At 39.0% G+C, this 18,368-nt stretch overlaps 2 protein-coding genes across 4 annotated transcripts in view; one reads left to right on the forward strand and one right to left on the reverse strand.

Annotated features, from left to right (window-relative positions):
* Positions 1-18,368, forward strand: part of LOC124149212 (ankyrin-2-like) — a 94,578-nt gene that overhangs the window by 15,816 nt on the left and 60,394 nt on the right. The gene's annotated exons all lie outside the window — the stretch shown is intronic.
* Positions 605-17,054, reverse strand: LOC125372465 (extensin-like). Its single transcript, XM_048382550.1, has 2 exons — positions 16,779-17,054; positions 605-1,630 (listed from the first exon to the last, which is right to left on the reverse strand). Exons 1-2 carry the CDS (start codon positions 17,052-17,054, stop codon positions 605-607), a joined length of 1,302 nt encoding a protein of 433 aa, XP_048238507.1.

Raw genomic sequence — 18,368 nt, forward strand, 5'->3', positions numbered from 1 at the left:
ATGTTTTTGAATGTCAATTCTTTCCTCCAGGTTTCTATATTTTCTTCGTTTTGGTGTCAGGGAACCACCGGCCTTCAGCTGAAGAATGGTCACTTCATTGTAGCATTGTTCTGATTTGATGATGTTAATCCATTTGAACATGTTTGGGTGGCTTGCAGCAATGTTGTTAAGTTTGGAATGCCACCCTTCCACATGATTGGTGGTTCTGGGGCCAGTGGTGCAGAAGTGGTTCCACATCAACCTATCCCCTCCCTCAACCCAAAACTCGGTGATGTAATCAGCAAAAGCTGAAATACCAGACATGCCCATGTCCAGTTGACAGTTTGATTTCTTCTTGACTTCTTTCTAAACTTATATCCATTGAATACTAAACTCTAGCCACCCCAGGAATTGGGAACAAATTGCACACGTGCTTCTGCCATTGTAGAATGACTTACCGTACACTAACTTGCTTTTTTATAACTCCCATGACACATGTCATATTTGATTACTTGATGCCACAGTACAGAATGTTGTCAAAAGATGTTCATAAAATCTTTCTGTACATGTACAATGAAGTAAGGTTTTACTTTTGAATAATTCAAAAATGTTGTCATGGCACCTGTTAGCATGCACACACGAATACCATGTTAGTAGGTGGTAGAGGAGATGGACATTGTAGGTGGTAGAGGAGATGGACACTGTAGGTGGTAGAGGAGATGGACACTGTAGGTGGTAGAGGAGATGGACATTGTAGGTGGTAGAGGAGATGGACACTGTAGGTGGTAGAGGAGATGGACACTGTAGATGGTAGAGGAGATGGGACACTGTAGGTGGTAGAGGAGATGGACACTGTAGGTGGTAGAGGAGATGGGACACTGTAGGTGGGTAGAGGAGATGGACACTGTAGGTGGGTAGAGGAGATGGGACACTGTAGGTGGTAGAGGAGATGGACACTGTAGATGGTAGAGGAGATGGACACTGTAGGTGGTAGAGGAGATGGGACATTGTAGATGGTAGAGGAGATGGACACTGTAGGTGGGTAGAGGAGATGGACACTGTAGGTGGTAGAGGAGATGGACATTGTAGATGGTAGAGGAGATGGGACATTGTAGATGGTAGAGGAGATGGACACTGTAGGTGGTAGAGGAGATGGACACTGTAGGTGGGTAGAGGAGATGGGACATTGTAGATGGTAGAGGAGATGGACACTGTAGGTGGGTAGAGGAGATGGACACTGTAGGTGGGTAGAGGAGATGGACACTGTAGGTGGTAGAGGAGATGGACACTGTAGGTGGTAGAGGAGATGGACACTGTAGGTGGTAGAGGAGATGGACACTGTAGGTGGGTAGAGGAGATGGGACACTGTAGGTGGTAGAGGAAATGGACACTGTAGGTGGGTAGAGGAGATGGACATTGTAGGTGGGTAGAGGAGATGGGACACTGTAGGTGGGTAGAGGAGATGGGACACTGTAGGTGGGTAGAGGAGATGGACACTGTAGGTGGTAGAGGAGATGGACACTGTAGGTGGTAGAGGAGATGGGACACTGTAGGTGGTAAAGGAGATGGACACTGTAGGTGGGTAGAGGAGATGGACACTGTAGGTGTGTAGAGGAGATGGGACACTGTAGGTGGTTAGAGGAGATGGACACTATAGATGGTAGATGAGATGGACACTGTAGGTGGTTAGAGGAGATGGACACTGGTGGGAGGGCAGGAAGGAAGATCTGTCAGTAGTGGGCAGACATTGGTATTTGGGAGTGAATGTCAACAGCTGTCAGTACTGGGCAGACACTGGTATTTGGGTGTGAATGTCATCCAACATGACGGTGTTGGATACAGATATGTCATGTGACATTTGCAGCTTGTATCACATTCACATTTGCTGACAAACACAACGCCTACTTGATAATCATGAAGTATTAGTGATTATGAAACACCTGAAAGTGGCTGTAACCCTCGTACTTAAACACTATTGTGACTGAGTGAGGGCTAACACAACTCTGGTCTGACAGTTGCAGCTTCTTGCAAGCGCGGCCACATGGAACATGGAATAGTTCACACAAAAAGTAGTATTGTGATAATCATATCGTCACTCAAGTGATATGTATTAATAGGTAGGTGTATCTTGACATCAGCTATCACCAGTGAAGAGACACGGAATCATGGCCTTAACCAACTACCAACAGTCAGTGGAAGCACAAATCCTATCATTGACTGAAGCTAACATGTAATGGCCAAGATCTAATATCTTTTCAACTTTCATACTTGTATGAAAATTAACAGTTTTCATATTTAATGTTTATTAATTTTCTCTTTGACATTACATTACAGATTTCTGTAAATCGACTCGAGTGTTTGATAGATGATCAGTGACTGACATTGTACATGTCATATGTAGATATGCTTGGTAGATTGTTGGTTAATTACACACCATGCAAATGTAGATAGTCAAACAGCACATGTTACAAACCAACTACTGACTATAAAATACCAAACATCACCTGTAGTAAGATATCATTTGTCATTATCACTGGATACCAACTAATACTCTACTTTAAAACTATACTTTACCAACCAACCATCACCTGTAGTCAGACCTCTCTAGTTGGGGGCATGGGTGGCCCAGTCGTCGAAGGCGCCGCGATTCACTGTGCATCCCTTGGGCACGCCAGAAACCTATGATTGTGGGTTCGAATCCCGGTTATGAATTATGTTTCTAGGTTTCGGTTTCACCGAAGTGGTAAACGTCTGAGACCCGCATCACTTCGGGCTTTGCTCCCACATTAAGCTGACATGCCGTGATATAACTGGAATACTGTTAAAAGCGGCGTTAAACCCAACTCACCCACTCACCTCTAGTTACTGTCTAACTATTCTCTATTCTTTACCAACCATCACCTGTAGTCAGACCTCTCTAGTTACTGTGTAACTATTCATTCACTAAACTTGGTAACAGCTCCATTCTATCCTGGGTTGAGAGTTGTTTTTGTTAACTGTTGTTCGACAAAAGTGTAGGACACATAAGACTCAGTCAAGACAAACAATGAATCTTGTTATCTGCGGCAGTAATATCTGGCCAGTTAAGCAAGGAAGTGATGTTCTCTAATCTTGTTCCCCTTGTGATGTGCTGTCAACACCATGTTCACTCAGCCATATCTAAGCAGGAGTTTTAGGATAAGGCGGAAGAGTGAAACATTCATTAATCGTTTTTAAAGAGACCCTTGTTAGGTGCTTAATTTACATTTTTATGTTGAATGAAAAGTTCAGAAATGAGATCACTTTGCACAATGGCCCCCAATCTATCTAACCAGACTTGGATCTACAACTGACTGGTAACCTCCTTGACACTCACCAGTATGGCTTGCTATCAAATATAATCTGTCTTCACATCATGAACACAATTGACTTTGAATTGTGTCAAGTACATCAATATGTGTTGAAGTAATGATCATCATTCTCTGAACATGATTCACACACCTGTGATAGATAACTTCTTATCTTACTTTACATACAAATGTGGGATTCTGAATGGCTCAGACTCATTCTATTATTTCAATCTGTCGCGCCAACATGTAAGGTACTTTTCTTATGTTCCCTGCTGGAATTGCCCAACTGTTGGCATGACATTCGCAACATACCTACTGATAATTTTGTATCTCGAATAAATGAAGAAGGAAGCCATTCTCCAGATATTTACAATATTTTTAGAATGAACTAGATCAAAGACTCTAAGTCTGTCATCTGCTAAGTGGATATTAATGCCAAACTATGGTATACCGATTTGGACCAAAGCATGAATGCATATGTTATACCTGCAATATAATTAGGTTTGCAATAAGATAAATTTGGTGTCCACCGATCGATCCCTTCACGGAATATAAATTAACATAGGGGGTACATCAACCCATGTCCCCCTCGAGACCGGCCTACAACTTGTAATGTTTGTCCGGACACTGAACATTAACTAACAACAGCATAAAACTACCAGTCAAGTAATATCAGTCATGTGACCCATGACACCTTTGCTATTTACCAACTTTTCTGGCTATGAACCAACTACCTAACTATGAGCAACAATCGCTAAAATAATAAATTATACAAAATTCCATCTACAGTAAACAAAAGGCTTTAACAGACAATATTATGTTATTAAACTACTTACCAAGACTCTACTTATTGTAGTCAAAAACTTGGACTGTCTTTTGATTTGATCATAGACTGACCTGTCAGTTATCTACAGGTGATCACTACACCTCTACTATATTTGAGTGGTCTGTCAGTAATCGCACACATTGTTTTTTCAGGAATGCAAGGTGTTATTTTCAGGAGAAAACACTTCAGTGAACTCAGGAGTTGAATTCCCCACATTTCCTTTTCTACAAGGGGCGGTCGGGTAGCCGTCAGCCTCTTCACAACAATGCGTTCAATCACTTTAGATATAAATGAGAGGTTGGAGACTGGACGGTAATTTTTCAGGTCATTTGCATCCAACTGAGGTTTTTTTATCAAAGGTGTGACAAGAGCATACTTTAGATCATCTGGAACGCAGGATTCCTCGAGTGATTTATTCACAATGCGAGTAACGACAGGAGTGAACTCGTCAAGGCACTCTTTTAGCAGCCAAGTTGGAAGTGGATCCAGGGAGCACGATTTCGCTGGACTGTCACGGATGACTCGTTTGATCTCTGTCTCTGTTGTCAGATGAAAATGATGTAATTGATCTGTGGACATTTGATATAATGTATCCGTTGGATTGGGTTGTACAGGTTTTGAAGGAAGGTCTGCAATGTTCTTTCTGATAAGACAAATCTTTTCTGAGAAGAATCTGGAGAAGTTTTCAGCTTTTTCTTCATCAGTTGTGTCATCATCTGGTAACACATGTGGTTTTCCTTTGTACAAAAGTCGATTTGTTATCCTGAAGATGTCCTTTTGGTTTTTAGCATTATCGATCAGAGAATTAAAATATGATCCTGCTCTATAGTCATATGCACTGATCCTGCTCTATAGTCACATGTACTGATCCTGCTCTATAGTCACATGTACTGATCCTGCTCTATAGTCACATGTACTGATCCTGCTCTATAGTCACATGTACTGATCCTGTTCTATAGTCACATGTACTGATCCTGTTCTATAGTCACATGTACTGATCCTGCTCTATAGTCACATGTACTGATCCTGTTCTATAGTCACATGTACTGATCCTGCTCTATAGTCACATGTGCTGATCCTGTTCTATAGTCACATGTACTGATCCTGTTCTATAGTCACATGTACTGATCCTGTTCTATAGTCACATGTACTGATCCTGTTCTATAGTCACATGTACTGATCCTATTCTATAGTCACATGTACTGATCCTGTTCTATAGTCACATGTACTGATCCTGCTCTATAGTCACATGTACTGATCCTGTTCTATATTCACATGTACTGATCCTGTTCTATAGTCACATGTACTGATCCTGTTCTATAGTCACATGTACTGATCCTGCTCTATAGTCACATGTACTGATCCTGTTCTATAGTCACATGTACTGATCCTGCTCTTTAGTCACATGTACTGATCCTGTTCTATAGTCACATGTACTGATCCTGCTCTATAGTCACATGTACTGGTCATGTTCTATAGTCACATGTACTGATCCTGTTCTATAGTCACATGTACTGATCCTGCTCTATAGTCACATGTACTGATCCTGCTCTATAGTCACATGTACTGATCCTGCTCTTTAGTCACATGTACTGATCCTGTTCTATAGTCACATGTACTGATCCTGTTCTATAGTCACATGTACTGATCCTGTTCTATAGTCACATGTACTGATCCTGTTCTATAGTCACATGTACTGATCCTGTTCTATAGTCACATGTACTGGTCCTGTTCTATAGTCACATGTACTGATCCTGTTCTATAGTCACATGTACTGATCCTGCTCTATAGTCACATTTACTGATCCTGTTCTATAGTCACATGTACTGATCCTGCTCTATAGTCACATGTACTGATCCTGCTCTATAGTCACATGTACTGATCCTGTTCTATAGTCAAATGTACTGATCCTGCTCTATAGTCACATGTACTGGTCCTGTTCTATAGTCACATGTACTGATCCTGCTCTATAGTCACATGTACTGTTCCTGCTCTATAGTCACATGTACTGATCCTGCTCTATAGTCACATGTACTGATCCTGTTCTATAGTCAAATGTACTGATCCTGCTCTATAGTCACATGTACTGATCCTGTTCTATAGTCACATGTACTGATCCTGCTCTATAGTCAAATGTACTGATCCTGCTCTATAGTCACATGTACTGGTCCTGTTCTATAGTCACATCAGAGACCATATAATAGAGGGACGGCCCTCACCAACAGTTTATCACTAACCATCAGCGCTACGGTCTGGCATGTAACTGATACACCCCGACACCCTGCTGTTAACCTCCCTGTACCGCTGCAGATGCGCAATAGATGCGCAGACATTCACGACTGACCATTCTGGTAACCACGTAAACAATATTACATAATATCCGGGGTAAGAGTTAATTCCCTTAGCCGAGATTTCTCCGACTACGACCAGCGACAATCCAATAAAAGGACGTCTCTTAGCGGATTACAAAGATTTTTGTATGATATCTCTCATTAGGACATGTCAGTTGGCTGCAAATTATTTGCTGAACATGTGTGTCTTCCGGGACATTTATTTCAATTTACATATCTCATTTTATGCTGCAATTGTTAACTATTATAAATAAACAAATATACCAAATCTATTACGAACGCCACAGAAAACTACGATCCGGTAAATTGCACAGGAACTCAGGAAGTGTAAATAAAACTCATTCAGAAGCAGGGAAGACACTTGTAACATATCACCATATTCCCGATGTTCACAAAATATATCTCCAGATTAACTTCATATCTTATATTAAGTCCAGACTAGATTTACTTGCAAAAATGCATGATCACCGACTGGTGTAAACGCTTTACTATTAGCCAGAAAAAAAATGACGCCATATTAATGTTTTTATTTCATGTAAATTCGCTACTATTTTATAATGCTAATAGTTCCAATGAATTAAAAATACACATTAAACTACGAGCGTTGTTAAATGAATTTTCGATGTGTCTGACAATGGGCTTCGAAAGAATCAAATGTTATTGGTTAATGCCAGTTTGGGGCTAGCAGTGATAATAGGGTTTGCCGGAGCGAGATAAGTTTGACACCTTCGACCTTGTTGTCTGGAACTTCTCTCCCGACGACTGCCGATATAATCCTTCTTTTTTCTTGGCATTTACAAAGCAAATGATAATTTTATAATACAAATATTTCATTTAACGGATTTTTATTTTTGTATGATGTTTTCATTGTTGTGTAAATACACAAAGTAAGTAGTACCTTCATCATATTTACATTATTATGATTGGGTTTAGGCCAAGATCATTTTGCTCATAATCAATATTTACACGGCATAAAATAAATAATTGATTAAATGTAGTCATGATTAATACAGACAAAATCTTCAGAAGATAACAAATATGTAGTATTGTAGTATGTAGTATATGCGCGATATGTGATAGAAGCCTAACTGAAACAAAGTTAAACTTACGAAAAAATGGCGAAAGCAAAGGTAAAAAAAATACGCGTCTTACAAAAACAATTCTAATATCATACAATATAAGTCACTTTGTATAATGTTTCAAAAGATATATGCGGATGATAATCACAGACAAAATGCATGTTATTTCGTCTGCTATATGGTAATTTAATTTAAAATATGTGACGTAAAATATGGCCTTGCGCCAAAAATCATACAAAAAAAACTACCGATCGTACCTAAATAACTTTGGTACCAAGCCAAAGGGGAAATCGTGATGAATGTAAAACTATTTAATTCAGGACCGATGATAGGAACACATTCGTCTGAAAGCATGCGGAAATTAAGAGTTGTGGTGTAATTATTTCGGGAAAAGTCAGATTTAGTCCCATTTCTTGAGTCAAAATCTGAAATATCGCATCCGCCCTAAATTTGTAAATGGCACTAAGCCAATTTTTAACATATATCCTTTTTATACACCTTGGTAACCAAGGACTTTCATTGCGAATTAGAGGCCGTTATTGAAAATTAAAATCTGCACTTTTGCCGATTTTACATGTGCGCCATTTTGTTCTCTCGGACAAAGACAAAGCGTGATCACAGTCATCAAATACAGTGACAACGACATGCTTTAGGGCACCAACAAATCTCAGTTGTAATGTTAACAATGTTAAGAAATACATGAGTGTAATTTTGTTTTGTAAAATATATCTTTTGCATGGGAAAAAAAGGCGACAGCGATGACTGCAGTTAACGCGTTTCTGCTCGCTTCCGGACAGGCTGCGCAGTACAAGCCGTAGCACTGATGGTTTCGCGCATAGGCTAGAGGGCCGTCCCTCTATTATATGGTCTCTGGTCACATGTACTGATCCTGTTCTATAGTCAAATGTACTGATCCTGCTCTATAGTCACATGTACTGGTCCTGTTCTATAGTCACATGTACTGATCCTGCTCTATAGTCACATGTACTGATCCTGTTCTATAGTCACAATTGTACTGATCCTATATATATATATATATATATATATATATATATATATATATATATATATATGAAGATAAAAAAAGGTATGGCCGGGATATTGTATCATTACTCAAGTGACTCATTCCAGCTAAAGTTAGCATGAATTGTGAACAAGGCAAGGATTTTTTTTTCAAATTTCTCTGCACACAACCACCCATAACAGCCATTGTTGACCTCAGGCACTTAACATTGATAGGCATGCTGTCCGATATTATCGTTTTAAAGTTATCATGTTTTCCCATTGATCGTAAATTTTAGTTTGTTGATGACAAGAACATTGCAGTACTACTCACATTCGTCTTTGCAATAAGCTCTACACAATATTATAAGATGGGACTTATTGGTTATATCTTTGACTATTTGATATTTATTATCAGCATACCTTATGTCCTCACAACACTCACATACTTGACAGTTGGAGTTGTGCAAAGTGATTGATAAATCAGAGCAGAAGATATTGTTGACACCCAATTTCTTTGAACGTAACACGGAAATAAATATCATTGTGTAGGTTTTGTTTCTTCACATGAAATATATATAGCAGAGGAAGCACATGTGATGTCTTCTTAGGCATGTGACTTTGTTCGAAATATGCCTCTTTTCACCCAGCAATGAATGGTACCCAGTAGCTGATCGTGACTGTTAACCTTCTATGCCTCACAGGCAGCTTGGGTTGTATACTTCCCAGGGAGCTGAGAAGGATAATAAGTGCACACTGATCCTTTGACCAGGATAATGATAGTGTTAGTGCTTTGAGCTTCAACGGATGGACTAGCGCATTACTACTTTCCATATAGTACAGTAAACTACGGTTATAACGAACTAAAAGGGACCATTAATTTTAGTTAGTTATACTTATAACCGTAGTTCATTATATACAGCCTATATACAGGAAATGGACGGGACCCCAAAACAGTTTGTTATATCCGTCAGTTCGGCATACAGGTGTTTGTTAAAAACATAGTTTACTGTATTATTATTTATTATTATTATTGTTGTTGTTGTTAATCTCTTTATTACACAATGTATGATTGTATATGAAACTAGAAACATGATGATATTCACCCCGTGTCATCATTATGTTGATTATGACATGGTGTCACTAAACATAGTTCAAGGATATTCTTAAGGTATGGCTCAAGACCTCACTTGTTTGATGTCTTCAAGCTTGTGAGAACATATTCAAGATAATAAAGTCAATGACTATTTGCCTGGTCAAGATGGGACATAGATTCTGTGGTTTAAGATAATCTTTTTCTACGCCAACACACAACTGATAATGGCCAACGTGTTTGACATGTAGGTGAGTGTATGCTAGGTTTTGTATCTTGCTTAATGACAAGTTTTGGTCTGATTTCATACACCTTGGACCAGGGTTGTTTCTTAGGCAAGTGAGTGAGTGAGTGAGTTGGGTTTAACGCCGCTTTTAACAGTATTCCAGTTATATCGCGGCGTGTCAGCTTAATGTGGGAGGAAAGCCCGAAGTGATGCAGGTCTCCGACGTTTACCACTTCGGTGAAACCCACGAGCAAGGGTATGGGGCTCACCAACCTAGAAACATAATCGGGGCGAACCGGGATTCGAACCCACAATCATAGGTTTCTGGCGTGCCCAAGGGACGCAACTCTGCACAGCGAATCGCGGTTCCTTAGACGACTGGGCCACCCGTGCCCCCTCTTAGGCAAGTGGTCAGTGTGTTTGCTCATTTGACAGATTTTCCTGGTTTGATTCCCAAATGAGTCAACTGTGAAAAGACCATTTTGGCATAAAATATTTAAGCCCGGAAAAAAATAATTATGTGTCATGTTTATGCCGTTTAATGACACAACGCTAAATATAGCTATCCAGTGAAATGAAGGTGTTCTTTAATTATTGAAACATGACGCCTGATATGACCAGTCCTCGTCTCACCCTTTTCCATGTACACTCAAATGATACTGGGAATGCCTTGTAGAAAAAGGACATCCTTCTCATCTTCATAATCCTGATAACAACCTTTCCATCAACAATATAATTTAGAACAGTCCTCTGAGTCGCCCAAATATTCCTGCTTGTATGAAGCTGCGATTTTGAATGTAGATCTATGCTGATCTCACTTGAACAAGATTCATTTTTATTGGTTATTGATATGCAGCATGTGAACTAGAGACATTCTGTGCTAAATTGGTCATGGTAATACAGATGGAGATGGAGATTTCACTTCTGAAACAAAGCTGTGGTGGTAAATAGTCATGACATCATTGTTTCATTGTATAAATAGAATCAAGTCAAATGCCCAGGACAATCGAGGATGTGTTAACATGGTTAATTCCCTTATCATTTCCGACTTTCAGCATCAGGGTCCTGCTCATCAAAGCGGTCCTAATAGCACTACGCCTATCATAAACCTATGTTAAAGTATGCCGTGTTTTGTACCAGCTGCAAGAAATGAGTTCATATTCAGCTGTATGCACCAGGGATTTACCTGGTTCCTGGGAAAGCTGAAGAGTACTTTTAAGGATCCTCATGAATTAGCATGAAGGTGGGAGTCCAAGGTTTTATCATCGTCAGGCTGGCAACATGTGGCAGACATCATAACCTTGTTGACCGCCTTCGAGGTCTAGTGGTAGAGCATCCGCCTGGAGAGGGGAAGGTCTTGGGTTCGATCCCTGGCCGCGTCATACCAAAAGACGTTAAAAGATGGTACTTGTTGTTACTCTGTCTGGCGCCCGGCATTAACAGGCTAAAACAAGGACTGGTCGCCTCGGAGTCAGTATACTGTGTCTGAGTGGGGTATTCATGTTTAACTGCGGCATGGTATCTCAGTGGGCTGGCACTATAAATCAGTATCAGTCCGAACTAGTACAAGCAGCCACACACACATATGTGCATCCATGTCGCTATATTAGTGCAATAATCTTGGATGTGACGTTAAACCCCATTTCACCTCACCTCACCACCATAACCTTGTCCAGGCTCTGTAACCCACCATAATTATACACATATGTGGTTTCCTTGTTGGAAACAAATATAATAATTGTAATTGTAATGTCAGGGGATTATTTTGATTATAAATTAAATTCAAATAGAAACCTAGTTAATTTAAATGTACATCATAAAATATGCTGCTATTGACACATGATTACTCTGATAATCATTAATTATTCAAACAGGAATTTGCTTTTGGCCCATGAGACTGGCGGTATGTATTATTCTTAATTTTTATATGTTAGGACGCAAAAATATTTTTAGCCGGTTGCGCCTTGATGAACCTTCAATGCCCTACACTTTATAATAAAAAATAACTACAATATCAAATTTTGATACAGAATAGGCATTGGATCTTAATGAACATTTTATCAATTTGCAGTCGACCACAAGTCCGACAAGGATTCGTTTCATTTCATTGTTCATTTGATACACTGTCACTACACATCTGTGGCTTGTGTTCCAGGTTTGATAACGATGTGCTGGTTGTTCACTGTGCCGTCTTGATTGAAACATTAGGTAGCCATGTAGCCAGTGCACAGTGTATTGGATGATGCATCACGTTCACATGACTCACCATGTGTACATCTATGACTTGGTTGACATGAATTTGTTTGTCTGTTGATGTTTAAATTTAGTTGATAATATGAAAACTTGATAGAATAACTGGTATAGGAGTGCTGAGTAGATTTTCTGGCAACCAACAATTGTGTAATGTAAATATGTGATAAAAAGATGACCACAAGTGAAGGTCACCAGACAAGAGCACGTACCAACTTGATAAAACACACTGTATTCATAACTGACATTCTTGAACAAAGTGGGCAGATAGAATTATATGGTTGACAAAAAAAAGACAGACATTTGGACAGATAGTAGACGTTTTTTTAGTTCTATTTTAAATGAAGAACTTACAAACAGGAAACAGACAAGACAGAAAATATGTTGTAGCTTTTTGCCCAAATCAGTCTACACAATGTCAACATGGTGATAAAGGTGAACTATACAATCAAAATGAAGATGGTTATAAATGGGCATTCACAACTTTGAGGATTTAACTGTACAAAATGATGGCCATAGTGTTATAGAACAGGAGCCTGTTGTCACTGGTCAGTGAGTGGGCCATCTCAGTGGACAATAGCCGCTCAGTGACCATCAGCCTTGGGAGGTATCAGAAAAGACTGACTTAATCAGAACAATTTTACATGCTCAAATAATAATAGTCAAATCTATACACTTAAACAAAAAACTGCCCAAAAGCACTTGTGAAAAAGTCTGGGGATATCCTTGGTATATATGTGTAGATCATGTTGAATGTAGATATGTGTTTTTAGCCTTGACTAGATTGTTGTCCTGGCTGCTTCTCATGTTAGAAGGTAGAGAGTTACATGAAGAAAGTCGTGTAGGTATCATTCACAGCAATCCCATTGTTCAAACTGGTTTAATACACTATTGACACAGCTCTCATATGTCAGTGCCTGTTGCTGACACTGGATCGGTGACAGGCAAGAATGAGCTACTGTACTTTCATCCCTGAAGTCCTCATCCTCCCAACTCATGTGCTTACTGAATAATTCATGACTAGCAGTGTGATCAGATCACTGTATACAGCATGGCAGAACAGGTCTGCCCAGGAGATCCCTGACCAACTTCTAGACTATAGACTGTAAGTGATCTTTATGACCACCCCTTACTCAGCCCGAAAATTAACATGCCAGTCCATATTTTCTTGATTAATTTCAGATTTGTTTGAAAAAAGAACAGCAGTGTAGAAGGCATATATAATTGCCAACTATATATATTCAAAATAGTTTTAGTTTCATCGATAATTTTCGCTTTTTATGGCAAATTGGTATGGATTTAAGCGTCATTCCTGGGCAGTGAAGGTTGAGTTGCCTGCTGTAGTGAACGCTGGTCAAAAGTCTCATGTTTCATTGCTACATGACTGGACACAGAGAGCACAGATCAGATATATCTCAGGTATATCGTCACTGCTTGACTTCTTCCCTCTATCTTCCTTTTTTCATCTTTCTTTTGCTTTTCTTCCTAACTTTTATTCTGGGATTTTGGTGCAGCAGTCTCCCCTACCCCAAGCTTGCTGTATGAGTAACTATAATGAGTATCGATCATTCATGATTACTTAAGTGTGATTTGCGGTTTGTCATTGTATCCTGAGGATGTGGAGTGATGTTCATGGTATCAACCACTGGTTTGCCAAGCGACAGTAAACTATGTTTATAACCAACACGCCTGTAATGAACTGACTGATATAACAAACTTATTTTTAGTCCCGGCCAGTTGTTGTATATATGCTTATAACGAACTACGGTTATTACGAACAAAAATTAGTGGTCCCTTTGAGTTTGTTATAACCACAGTTTTCTGTAATTCTGACAGCAGTGCAAAACAACATTCACTCTGTTTCTTTTTGTGAGTTGAACTCAATATGAATACCAGTCCTCAATGATCTAAGGTAATAATCTATGTACATTCATTATATACCCTGGACCTGCTCGCCACTACAGTGACCTCACTAGCTCCTCCTGATTCAGGGTAGAATTTCACTCACTCATCATCGTCAGAGGTCCTGAAATCAACAAACAATCAAAATAGAGAGATCTATATTCATGATCTTGTTTGAGTGAGCCCTCAAGATTTACTACTCAAAAGAAGTTACGGACCACCTGATTCTATCATGTTGCCTTGACAGATTAACTATAGTATTAACATAAAAGAATCAGGTGGTTTTTAACTTCTTTTGAGTAGAATATTTAATTGTTGCAGAAGACTAATGAATAACTGGTAGCTGGAAAACATTAGATTAGGTGAAATGTGAGGGAAGACCTTGTTTGTTTGGCTGCTTAAATGTTAAGAAAGAAACCCTGAAACACTTTATCATGCCTTATAGCTCTGGGGATTATTGATATTTTATTTGCTATTGATAAGCTGAAAGGTGCAGTCAAGAAACGATAACTAATGGCACAGGACCATGTAATAATAATAATAAACGAGGACTTGTCTGCAATTTTTTTGCGAGTTTGTTTATGTATTATTAGTAGTTACACGGTCCTGTGCCTTAAAATTATGCTACAAATTGTTCCTTCCCGTGAAGATCCGGGGTAGAATAGGTCTTCAGCAACCTATGCTTGTTGTAAAAGGGGACTATGCTTGTCATAAGAGGCGACTTATGTGATCGTGTGGTCAGGCTCGCTGACTTGGTTGGTCCATGTCATCGTATCCCAGTTACGTGGATCGATGCTAATGATGTCAATCGCTGGATTGTCTGGTCCAGACTTGATCATATAGCTGGAATATTGCTGAGTGTGGCGTTAAACAACAAACAAACAAACAAACAGACAAATTGTTCCGGTTGTATTTGGCAGGCAAAAGTCAGGTACAGGTGATATTGAGGGCTTTTTCAGTACATGTTCAGTGTCATCTTTCTATGTTGAGTTTGTTTGTTGGTTGTTTAATGCTGCTGTCATAGCGACTGATTTACGACATCCATTGTCTGAAGAACATTTGATTGCAAAGGCTCATTACCCTGGAGCCATGCCATCTATATGCCTTGAAACACTTAATTGCTGTTATTTATTAGATGCTAATCCTATTTGTTAATCCCCAGTTTTGTGTACATCGACCGTCTGCCATCCTGAACAGGATGTGCAAGTATGTCACTGATGATTTACTGTTTACATTTATATTTATTACTTACTAAATGTCAGGTGACCTTGGCTATATAAGCCTTGGTCCAGAAAGAGAGAGAGAGAAAAGGGGGAAAAAAAGGTCTTACCCTTAGCCTAGCTAGGGTTAGGCTGGGTGCTCCGGGGCACCTAGACACCAACCACTACCACCATGTGCTGACCTGGCACAAAGTGTCTTTTGTATGTATATATCTACATGTATAAAGTAAAACTGTATATACCGCACGCCATCGTCTCAAAGTTGTCACTTCCTACTGAGAACCATATGTCGGCCCCTTGCATATATACGAGTATACAAATTGTTCATTAATCAACGTAAGACCGACACGCGTTGATAATTTGGTGGAGAATCCGGGTATGACAGACTTCTTAGTCTGTCCTTTCCTGTACCTCTTTGCAGCATGGCATATGGTTCACAATACTGTAGGAAGTGACAGTCTCTTATTGAAAGGATATACTACCTTCAGGAACACTTCAAGATGACACTGCACTCACCAATATTCCAGCTATATGACGGCGGTCTGTAAATAATTAAGTCTGGACCAGACAATCTAGTGATTGGCATCATGAGCATCAATCCACGCAATTGGGAAAAGATGACATTGCATCAACCAAGGCAGCGAGTCTGACCACCCGATCCTGTTAGTCGCCTCTTACGACAAGATTAGTCACCTTTTACGGCAAGCATGGGTTGCTGAAGACCTATTCTAACCCGGATCTTCACAGGTCGTCTGTATTGTGATACATATTGCGATATATTTTGGGAGCTGAAGTACAGTGATTGACACTGATTGTACATGCAGATCCTATTTTCTACACAGTGAAGAAAGTGTTAGACAGTTTGGTCAATCATCGCCATTTTGGAGTCATGGACACAGGAGAGATAACATGATAGAAAAATCACTTCTGTATTTCTGCCATTTTGTCAATCAATATCAAAGGGAAATGTTTGTGGATGAATGTCTGTGTAGATGGTAGGTTAAATGAAACATATAATAACAACATTTGTCAAACTATTTTTAAATCAATATACCAGAACACACAAAAAATATTGCAATACATGTTGTTTGAAAGCGTAACACAGTATACCAGTGTACCAGTAATACTGTGCAGACCTATTCAACAGGTAATGCCAGTAACATGACCTTTTATTATTTGCATGGTGAAATATGATTTCTTGTTAATCACAAAAGTGAAACTAACTGGTGTCTCTCACAGTCACAGTCTCACACTGTGTTGACATATTCCTGGAAATTATGGAAGTTGTGTTTGGTCTTGTTTCAATGAAACATTGTCAGTCACATAGTGTGAAATACATGGAACTGAACAATTCTGAATATTATATATGCAAAGTATAAATGCACAATATTCAGAAGATTTAATATTAATTTGTTTTGCATTTATTTATGTGTGTGTTGAGGGGGTAATCAGAACTGTTTGACTTCACACATTGACTATCCATGGATGTAATTGCATATAAGTTAGGTAGGACTGTTCTACTGGAGACTGGGAGTATTCAAGGATGTAATACTGCATATTGGGTAGACAGGACTGTTCTACTGTGGGGAGTGAGTATTCAAGGATGTAATACTGCATATTGGGTAGACAGGACTGTTCTACTGTGGACTGGGAGTATTCAAGGATGTAATACTGCATATTGGGTAGACAGGACTGTTCTACTGTGGACTGGGAGTATTCAAGGGTGTAATACTGCATATTGGGTAGACAGGACTGTTCTACTGTGGACTGGGAGTATTCAAGGATGTAATACTGCATATTGGGTAGACAGGACTGTTCTGCTGTGGGGAGTGAGTATTCAAGAATGATATACTGCATATGAGGTAGATAGGACACTTTTGCTGCTCATGGTAAATACAGTCTTTCCTTGAATACATATTGAAAACATTATCAGTTGTGTAGCAAATTGTTTTAGTATTCAAAGGAAAAATAACTTTGATAATATTTTTATTGATAAAAGTCATTTTATGATAATTATGGTGTGGATTATGTTGCTTTGCAGACTGATAAATCTTCTGAGTACACAACAAACCAAGAACTGTTTGATGCCATATTAATGTGTGGTAGAAGTCAGAAAATGACACACCTCCGCTTTTCTTTGCCTTTCCAACTGCAGGGGAAATAACGTGACCAGACTCTTTGGCATAATTTGTGTAAAATATGCAAAAATTGTGAGGCATAATTTGAACATGTTGAATTTATTTTAATTTAAAAAAAGAAAACTCTTTAAGAAAACTTTTGGAGTCAACTTTCAGTCCATTTAAATACAAGTACATATAAAAACTTCTGACAGTAAGTATTATAAGAGAGGGTTAATACATTCTTAGCAGTAGGGTAGCCTCAGTGGTTAAAGCATTTGCTCGTTTCGCCGAAGACGGGTTCAATTCCCCTCATATTTACCATGTGTAAAGCCCATTTCTGAAGTTGCCCTCCGTGAAATTGCTGAAAGTAAGAACAGTTACTTTTGCCACTGAGTATACATGTGAACAATGGGACGTGTGTACTCATAATGTGGCACCTAGATGTGACCTTTCACTTCTGTTGTATCATGATTGATAACAATTATCTCCCGCAAATATCTGTTTGTCTTAGAATAAACATCCATTTTCAAGGCCTCTTGATAGTTTATTGTTGCCCTAATCATGGATAATTTGCTATTTGCAACAACACTATTCACTGAATGTATTTATGACAGCAAGTGATTGACTTTCGCACATTAGCATGTGACCCAGATACTCAGTGCCAATGACATTTACACTTATCGTCACTCTACTCGGTAGGTTGTTGAAGAATATTTGAAAGCAATTTCTATGGCCTGATGCAGTTTTTGCTTATTTTCAGGATGAGGCTACCCTAAATTTTACAAAATTAAAAAAACTAATTTTAAATGATGTGTTTCAACAATTAGTCATGTTAGTTTATGAAACCAGATTAGTTATAGTCATTTTGGTTTGGAAAAGTTTTGGTAAAAGTGATGTTATTGAAAACATGAAAGTGAGGAGCTCTTGTCTTGGTTATAAAATATAAGACCTGGGCACCATTCCACAAAGCTGTCTATGTGATACAACTGTT

The sequence above is a fragment of the Haliotis rufescens genome, unplaced genomic scaffold (assembly GCF_023055435.1).
Source record: "Haliotis rufescens isolate VD_foot unplaced genomic scaffold, xgHalRufe1.0.p SCAF_4, whole genome shotgun sequence".
Taxonomy (NCBI): Eukaryota; Metazoa; Mollusca; class Gastropoda; order Lepetellida; family Haliotidae; genus Haliotis; species Haliotis rufescens.

Bases quoted from the DNA above. Each gene is read 5' to 3' on its own strand.
- LOC125372465 (XM_048382550.1), bottom strand. From the start codon at position 17,054: ATGCAGTATTACATCCTTGAATACTCCCAGTCCACAGTAGAACAGTCC. The intron at 1,631-16,778 runs GTAGAACAGTCC...TACCATCTATAG, and splicing joins TTGAATACTCCCAGTCTCCA to TGTCCATCTCCTCTAACCAC.